This window comes from Dendrobium catenatum, unplaced genomic scaffold (assembly GCF_001605985.2).
Source record: "Dendrobium catenatum unplaced genomic scaffold, ASM160598v2 fragScaff_scaffold_1434, whole genome shotgun sequence".
Lineage (NCBI taxonomy): Eukaryota > Viridiplantae > Streptophyta > Magnoliopsida > Asparagales > Orchidaceae > Dendrobium > Dendrobium catenatum.
The window spans coordinates 207,305-217,279 of NW_021319896.1; the positions used below are offsets into that span (position 1 = coordinate 207,305).

At 34.1% G+C, this 9,975-nt stretch overlaps 1 protein-coding gene across 1 annotated transcript in view; it reads right to left on the bottom strand.

Annotated features, from left to right (window-relative positions):
- Window positions 1–352: 352 nt before the first annotated feature.
- LOC110097756 overlaps window positions 353–9,975 on the bottom strand; it is a 10,546-nt gene continuing 923 nt past the window's right edge. The window contains 4 exon segments of the mRNA XM_028700042.1: window positions 353–589; window positions 909–1,011; window positions 3,189–3,258; window positions 3,380–3,431. Of these exon segments, the coding sequence (XP_028555875.1) occupies window positions 925–1,011; window positions 3,189–3,258; window positions 3,380–3,431 (209 nt within the window). The 3' untranslated portion in view covers window positions 353–589; window positions 909–924.

Consider the following 9,975-nt stretch of genomic DNA (forward strand, 5'->3'; position numbering starts at 1 on the left):
CGAGACATGTCTTTGACTGTAAATGCATTAGAGCTCAATACTCCACATAAATTTGTCAACTACCATCCTTTTTTTTTTTAATCAAAAGGATCGGACTAGAGAACAAAGAAACAGGTTCTACAGGGCATAATTGAACAAAATCAGTCCAAGTGATTGTAATCACCGCATACCAAGCACTAAGGTTTCGTTTGGGACGGCTTTCTTACTATTTCTTAAAACAGCTTTCTAGTACAAAAGTTAAAATTTTTGTATTCAAAAACTGCTTTAAGAAGCAGCAAAAAAGCCGTCCCAAACGAAACCTAAATCAGTGCCCTGAATGGCCAGCGCAAATAAGTTTAGACCGACTTTGTCCTTGAGAAACAACATGAACATTTGAGCATTTATTTTCGCAGATTTGCTTATCACTATTGTCCACAACAATCGTTAATGATTTGCCATTAAGGCAAATTCATACACACATCACATACATAAAAATCAAATTCAAAACCTCTTGATTAGTAATCAAAGCTCCCAACCAACAAATCAAGATGAACTGCATTTCAGGAAGGAATTGATTTTAGTACCGATTTGAGCTGATGCAAATCAGAGCCTGTTTATACAAAATCAGAGCACGGTAACATCAACCCCCTCTGACAGTAAAGACACAGAGAATGTAAATCAAATTACATTAGCAATACTTGTAATTTCCTTAAACATTCTTTCTAATGAGGAAATTGGTGAGGGAAAGCCAGACATCGCTGCTTATATATAGATACAGAGAATGCAAATCAAAATACAAATTCAGTTTAGCTCGAAAAGGGGTGGATATAAAAATAATTAAATATTTTATATTTTATTGCAAAAACTATAATTCATTTATACATATCACAGTACCATTTGGGATTTGAGAGCATGTTTGAAGAATTTACCTTTAATAACACAAGACTACGACTCTTCCTTGATAAAGAAGCTTTGTGGCAAAGAAAAATCCTCCTCATGATTAATGTTCTCCACTTCTTCTTCATCTGGTTTCTGTCAGAAATATATAAAGTGTACAAGAGTTTCAATATATGTACAAAAGCATCAATTCAAGCACCTAATATTACCTCTATACATTGAAACATTACAATTCACTACCCATAATCGACAACAATTTATATAAATAGCCCTCATTATCTTATAAAAAGCATAAAATTATCAAGAACGCCAGGAAGACTATCAACAAACTGAAGAAAGTTATTTACAAACACAATTATATGGATAATACTAAGTATAAGTGAAAAGCTGCTGCTGGCGTTCTAGAGTTTTATTGGGGTGAGTGTAAATACTTCTATGTGTTCACGAAGAAATTCTCATAGATTCAGCGTTCTCCTCAACCAACTTAAGATACTAAGCTAAGGTATAACTTCATGTATTCTAGAGACGCTATCTACATTCTATCTGAATTGATCTAAACACCGGCATTTCATAGAAGTTTTCCAATGTTTGATGATCAAAGCTTTGATGATTGTTTTGTACTTCTCGTTGTTCTCTTGCTTGAGCTTGGATGAAGATTAAACCTTAAAAAAAAAATCTTATGCAAAAACTAATCTGGAGCCTTCATCAACAGTGTCCTTTGGAAAAGCTGAACAAAAGCATGCAAACAACTATGAAATCACAGTAGCTCTTATTACTGACACACACTTTTTTTAAAAGAAATTAACTGACATAATAGCACAATTTGAAATACGATCTCTCAAAGGAGCATGCTTTTCAAAATATAACTTATATATATAGGTAGAGAGAGAAGGGCTGTCTTTTTAAAAGAAAGGAGCACATCTTCGATCATTCATCAACCTCCTTTAATAATTGAGATCTAAAGTAGATCATCCTCCATTTTCAAATCCCATTATCATATTTAAAAAGTTAAAACACACTTTAAATCTCAAACATTCAAAGGGAGAAGCGATAATTGGTATAGAAAATGTGAGAGTAAGTGCTCAAATCCTTTTAAAAAGAAAATATTAGAAAATCTCTCTCTATATATACACAGACATTATACTTGCATGCAAAATAAAATTGAAAATTCAGATACTACAAATTATCAATTAATTTAAAAACTTGATTCCTTTGATGAAAATTGGTAATATTAGAATTTAAAATTTTTGATAATAAAGTGAAAAAAATAATACAAGAACTTCTATGCACCGGGACAATGAGATGACTTCAACCATAATCAAATAGTTGCACTTGTACAACACTAAGAAAATCACACCTCTAATTAGTGCTCATAAAATTAAAATGGGAAAAAAAATTTATCCAAGTCAAATGTTACTCAACCTCAGACCACTAATAGACTCTTCATAACCTAGATTAATGGATAAGGTTGCCTAGCATCGATCTCAATTTAAAAAAATAATAAAAATTAAAAATAAAAAATAAAAAAAGCATCGATCTCAATTTAAATTTAAGTTAATACCATTGCTTATTTAAAATTTCCCAAAATAACTAAGCCGATTTCGGATGATGGTAGTCACTACAAAGGGAACCACGCCCACAAAGGATAATCAATAGTTAAATACAAAAGTTATAAATGTTTGCTTCATGTATCAAAATTACGAGAGAAGCAACTAGACATAAGTAGAGAATATTTTTGTTCAACTGTTCGACAGGACAAAGTGGAGGAAAAAAAGAAAAAAATTATCATCGCAATAAACATGAGGAAGTTCGATGACACTTAAAAAAGGCCTTTATTCTTGAGCATAAATACTCAGGCCTAGTTTGATTGGACGTTTTTGTGCTTATTCCTTTTTAAAATGGTCAACTTACTATTTGGTTTCTCAAACCACATTCCCAATAACACCATTTTTTTATTTTTCTGTTATTTTAAGAAAGTTTTTTATATATGCTTCTCCGTTAGACAACTCCTTTCTCTAAATTGATGTTTCTTAAAACTATCTTTTACAAAAGTACCTGATAACCAAACGAAGCCTCAACCTGGCAGCCAAGGCTAGTCAATGCCAAGGATCCAACAAATTTTCTCAATATGATAACATCAAGAATAACAGTTTAACAACTCCATCGCCCAGATATCTTAGAAACATTAAAAGCAAACAAAGAAGGTGAGAAAAGAAGCTGCAAAATTAGTATGGTGGCTGCATAATTTCACAAGATAAAACCGTAAAGCTTCCAAACATCAAGTAGCATAGTACATAGATTTTGAACCGTACCAGCATTTCCAAATTGAAGAAGCGATCCAACAACTGCAGAATCTCATCAGCTGTAAATTGCTTTTCAAAGCTGTAGCAGCATTATAATTGACTTGAAATTTGTTGTGCTCACGGAAAATGACTCTGTATATCATTTGGGAATAGAAAAAACAAACATCCCTTTCTACAAAGAAATATAATTATTAACTAACCTTTTCCGCATATATTCCATGAGCCCATAAAGAACAAAGTGGCGATGTAAACCTATGAAAAGCATTAAACTGGTTTTCTCAGCAATTGTATATAATGAAGAAAAGGCATCTTTCTGAGATCTACCCAGCACAATTAAAAATAGTGAATGATTTGGATTGCTTCTCGTAATTCCTGCTTCGAGCCCAAATATTTGCACATGTGATGCATGTTACCTTGGGATCTAGAGTTTCTAATATGGAACTGACAAGATATTAATCTAAAACTGATGGGGACATCAGTTGGAAAGTCTACCGTCGACGTGGCCGTAGATCTACGGCTACGATTTACCCGATGTATTTTTGATTTTAGTATGATCATTTTATTTTGATGTATTTTATTTCTGCACTTTTCCCTTTTTACCCTTGCTTGAGGGATTGAGTCTTGTAGCCCCTCGAGGGTATTTTAGTCTTTTATGTTGTGTCTTTGTAGAGTGGAGATAGCTGGAGATGGGATTCTCTATAAGATTCTATAAGGTGTTGAACATTACAAATATAAACAAGAGGGCACTTGGCCACAACTTTCAGTGCATCTACGCCATGCATTTGCACACTCTTCAATGCACTTACATGATGTAGCTACATAACTTTTGGTGCATTCATGCGGCAAATTCCCACGAACTTCAATGCATTCATACAATAGTTGCACGAATTTTGAAGCATTACATTTGAATTGTAAATCATCTCATAAACTTTGTGCAAGTCATAATGTATTCCGATTTTCGTTATTCTCATGAAAATCTTGCCATTAGGAAGTTTACACGCTTCCCTTTTTAGTTTTAATGACTGTGTTCTGTCCGATTGTGAAAATAATGTACGGATCTAGTGGCTAAGAAGGTAAATTAAGGACAAGTTGGAATGATGGCATATGTTTCACACCATCCCTTTTTATCATTTTAAAATGATTATTTTTAATGGCATGGATCCCACGGGAGTTCACCTCTCCATCTATAAATATGGGAGAGAGGCTAGTTCATTTCACACATTTTGGGTTCACATGAGTCCATTACTATGGGTTCCTGAGGATTCAGGCAACGTCACAGTGAGATTCTATTCATGTTCTTCACAAACCTTCAAGTCTTTCATAGTCCCTTCTAAGTCAAGTGTTTACAATTTATGGTTTAAAATTTTGTTCCTCTTAAAAATATTTTCATTACATTTTTATTATTTAACATATATTTGTTGTTTTATTTAACAGCATTTTGTTTATTTTAAGGCCCATGTGTTTTATATTTTTAGATTCCGTTTAATCCAATTCCGCAACCTCCTAGTGTCTTCCCAATGTAGGGAGAATGTACGGTGAGTCTGAATCTACCCACCATGCCAAAAAAAAGACAAGCATAGTTGGTGGTTGAAACTTTCATAATCCATTGCGCTAAGAAAGGCGTGTATAAAGTATCTACACAAGAGAATTTTGCAACAATATATAAACTTTCTTATCATACTAAGAAAAACGTGCACATGACTTACCCACTACATTGTGAGTGTTGCATTTAAAAAATAATTTTAAATTAGATTTTGGCAGTAATGATAGTAATAATTTTCAAAGAAATTAAAAAAAAAAACTTTATTCTAATTGTGTATTGATGCACCTCACCAACTTTCATCCTTCATGCATGTCGAATTTCCATTCTCATTTTTCACGTGTGGGTGAATTTTTTGTCAATCTTTTGTGCAGCAACCTAGGTAATATGGGTGTTCTTTCTTGGTAATTCTGAAGTTCAAGATATGCCAGCACAATTCATTTTGCAAACGAACAACGTTCAAGCAATTTTGCATAACATTGCACACTAAGTGTGTTGCTTTCACTTGCGCTCACTCGAATTGAACAGGAGAGATCAGTTCTTGGTGCTTTTGTTGATCTAAATGCAATGGAGTGGTCCATTTTACAAACGAATGAATGTTTGAGTAATTTTGCACAACATCATATTCATAGTTCACCACTTTCATCATGATTAGTCTGTTTAATTTCAGCATTCATATCGAGTTCAAGAAAACATGCATATGCACACTCAAAGCATTAACTCAAAATAGTCATAACAAACATAGTGATGTAGAACGGGTAGGAGGATTGAATCGTATGGGTCTTGAAGAGCAAATCGTCCCAAAAATCTGCAACAATTCCTTTCAGGAAGTCTGAAATATCTCAGATTTTCCTCTCAGAAATCCGAGAGAAAATCTAGCTCTCGGTGTGGGGAAGAAAGAACTAGCAGGAGCAAATTTATGGGCGTAAAGTAGAAGAGAAATAAATGTGGAGAGAAGGTGTGAGAGGGAAAGGGAGAGGCGGATGACAGGAAAGAATAACTCCTAAATACCCTTTTCAAAATTCTGAAAACAAATTCAAATTTTGGAACCAAAATCTGAGAGAAATCTCAGGATTCTAGGCTTAGGAGCAAGGGGAATTGGAAGGATAATTCAAGCTTCATTCCAGCAAGATATTGAAGTGGGAGAGAGGGAATTTGAGAGGGAGAGGTGGTCGGGTAAGAGAGAAAACCAGGAAACCGGGATTTAATTCCAGAAATAACAGAAACAGGATTTGGAAAGGAATTAAATCGGTAGTGGGGCCTTGAGATTTTCAGCCAAGGAGAATCTCAGCTTTTGAAAATATTTCCAAAGAATTGCTTTGGCTGTTAGGAAAGATTTCCTAATGTAATTCCAGAGATTTGGAAATTAATTAGAGGCGTTGGACGTGAGGAACAAAACTGTTACAGGAATTGAAATTGTTTCCAAAAGGATGGACTTAGAGTTAGGAAACAATTAATTGAAATAGATGGGCTATTGGAGGGAATTGATTTGAACTTAAAATTTCAAATCAAGGGAGTTAAGGCATTGAGTGGGGGAATTAATGAGGGGGAGCCAAGGAGGGGCCGGCGGCTTCTAGAGAGAGGGGAAGGGGTTATTTCAAAACCTGAAATTAATTTCAGGTTTTGAATGAAATTGGGGGGAACTTAATTTGAAATTTGATTTCAAATTAAGAGGCCATTAATGTTTTAATTGGGGAATTAATGGGAGGAAAGCCCCATGGTGGCCGGCGGCATGTAGAGAGAGAGGGAGGGGATTTGGGCAAGGTTTGAGGAGAGTGTAATGTGTTTCCTAATCCGCTCAAGCTAATTAATGACGAAAAATTTCAAATCCGTTTCAATTCAAATTTGACAATTGAAACCTCATTGAAACTTTCCTAATTTGGCACCAAGCAAATTTGGAAACTTCAACTCATCAAATTTTCAAATTTCAAACTTGAAAATACGTGAGGTGGCGGCAAAGGAGTCGGCGATTAACGGAGAGGTGGGATGGTGGATGAAGGGGGGGCCGGCGGCTAGAGGGAGGGCCGGCGGGATGATGGAGAGGGTTGGGTTTTGTGATTGGGATGAGGGTGAGAATGACGGCGAGGAACAATAAGGAGTAACAATAAAAACAAAAACGAAAGATATAATCAAATGATAGAAGATAAAAAAAACCGCGAGCCTTGTACTCTTCTGAAGGCTGACAGGTGATGTTTTGCCCTTCTCCAAGGGACTTCAAGTCACGAGCTCGGACCCATCATGCGGCTGGTGAAAACACCGATTTCTATCGTCCGATTTCTCCCATAGAAATCTCACTATCGTCCTCTTCACAAGAACACAAGTGTGGAACACAATTTTTTTTCAATAATTCATCCCTATTACAATAGCTTAAGGCCCTATATATAGGCTACAACAAAAGAAAACTCAAAATACAAAATTGCCCCTTGGGCCACAACACCAACCTAGGGGTAAAACCGGAAATACATCAAATAAGAACTAAAATTCAGAAAAATAACTCATCATTGAATATTTAAATTATAGCCGTCGATTTGCGACGCCTCCTGTGATAGATGCGCCAAATCTTCGTACCGATGTCCGCATCACATAGTTATGCAAGCATTGGATGTCTATTATAATTGAAAACCTTATGACAAAACAATTTATATAGTTCTTTACAATTTTCAATTGCAAATGCTTTGGTGAAGCATTCCTACCTTGACAAGTTTGTCGAGTTTGTGAAATTCAAGAATGCAACAAGAACAACATCAAGCATTTATCATACTACATGGAGTCGACTGCATATATCCTCTTTCTCCATTCTATCTTATTAAGAGTTAAATTCTCATTTAAATCTAATAAAGAAATGTCATTTCAAATATTTTCTAACTCAGTCTTTTAGTACTACCTCTATCTTTCTTAACATAGGTCAGATTTAATATATCTACACTCCTAACCAGATCAACGGAAGGCTGGCATTTTATGTGATCAAACCTTCTAAGGCGACTCTCTCTAGTCTTATTTGTCACTGGAGCTACTCCAACTTTTTCATATACATACTCGTTTCGCATTATGTCTCTAAAAGCAAACCCACTCATCCACTTGATAATCCTCATCTCCGGTACATTTAACTTAATTTTACAATTCTATTTTAATGGCCAACATTCTACACCATAAAGCATCGCAAGTCTCACAACCATCTTATAGAAATTTCCCTTAAATCTGAGGGGTACTTTTCTCATACAACAACCAGATGCATTCCGCCACTTCAACCATCCAACTTGAATTCTATAATCTCCCCTTCTATTTCACCATCACTTCGAACAATAGACCCGAGATATCTAAAATGTATACTCTTTTTAATAACTTGATTTCCCATAGTCACAATCCCTCAATTAGATCAATTACTACTTAAATTACACTCGATGTATTCAATTTTAGACCTACTCAAATGAAAAACTTAAGAATCTAAGGTCGACCTCCATAATTCAAGCTTTCATTCAACCCCCTCTCTAGTCTTATCAACAAGAAGAATATCATCAGCAAAAAGCATACGTCAAGGTACATCCTTTTGCAAATGTCTAGTAATAACATCAATGAATAAAGAAAAAAGATAATGGCTTAGAGATGATCTTTGATGTAATCCAACTACAACAACATCAAGCCTTTATCCCACTACATGGGGTTGGCTACATGAATCCTTTTTCTCCATTATGTCTGATTAAGAGTCAAATTCTCGTTTATATCTAATAAAAAAAGGTCATTCCTAATATTTTCTAACCAAGTCTTTTTAGGTCAACCCCTATCTTTCTTAACAAAGGTTAAATCTGATACATCTACTCTCCTAACCAGGCATCGGAAGGCAGCCGCTTTATGTGACCAAGCCATCTAAGACAACTCTCTCTAATCTTATCTGCCACAGAGATACTCCAACCTTTTCACTTATATGCATATTTCGTATCCTGTCTCTAAGAGTAAAGTCACTCATCCACCTGAGCATTCTCATCTCTGCAACACTTAACTTAATATTATGCTTCTATTTTAATGGTCAACATTATGCGCCATAAAACATTGCAGGTTTAAACACCATCTTATAGAATTTTCCCTTAAGTTTGAGTAGTACTTGGTCAAACCACCTTGTGTTTGAACACAAGAAGCAAGTCCTGCACACATTTCCTTAATGAATGGAAATGCGAAAAACAATATTATGTTACTATCAGTGTATTTTCTATTCATTTTTTAATTTGCCTTTAGCTTAATGACGATCCCAGACCCTCCTCATTGGAACCAAGTGAGTTTTTCGCCACTCGGCGTCGTCGAGTTAAAACTGATTCTCGCTTCCCTCCTAAGTGCATCTCCAACCGAAATCTCATTTTTTCACTCCAAAATGCAGTGCAAACTAAAAAATGCTTGATTCATTTACAATCGAACTCCATTTTATACACCTTCTACGAAGTAACCGTCATTTCTTTTTCACGCTTTCTTCGACAAATCCGATTGAGACAAAAAACGGAATTTGCACGCAATATATCACTGCACTTTCATACCAACAATACAAATAAACGAAAATTTGACGTTTCGGCCTAGGAGCAGACGAACGTCATAACATATTTGACGTTCGGTTGGAGATGCTTTAAGATGTCGTAGTCCAAATTCCAGGAACTTCTTCTCGAGTTTAGCTTTATTTTTATAAAAAGTTTCAGTTATTAATCCTGAATTGAATTATGAAATTTTCCTTAGTTAACATTTAAGTTAAGATCCATGCTGATCTAGTGAATTTGTTTGAAGACTTAGCAAATATAATTTTAAATTAATCATTTCTATATCACATTAATTTCATTTAACACCTAAATTTAGTGATAAAGTTATTAGATGATAAATAATAATATAATATATATATATATATATATATTTATTATATATATTATAATATATATATAATATTTATTAATATATATAATATATAATTATATATATAATATATATAATATATACTTCTTTTAGAAGACAAATAGTTTAATGTGAAAAAAATATTTAAAATTGATAATTACTTTTTAAATAAGACAAAATTTAACTTTAATATTTCCATTAATATCATCATTCATCAAATCTCGTGTTAATCAGAAAGTGGGCTTTTAACTATAAATATATTCATTACCATTCATATGAATTTTTAAAATATATATATAGCAATTTTATTTTTGCCAGACAGATCGTTTAAAATACTCAAAAAAAAAATCATAATTATTGCATTCATTTCGTTCCTCTCCTTAACAAACC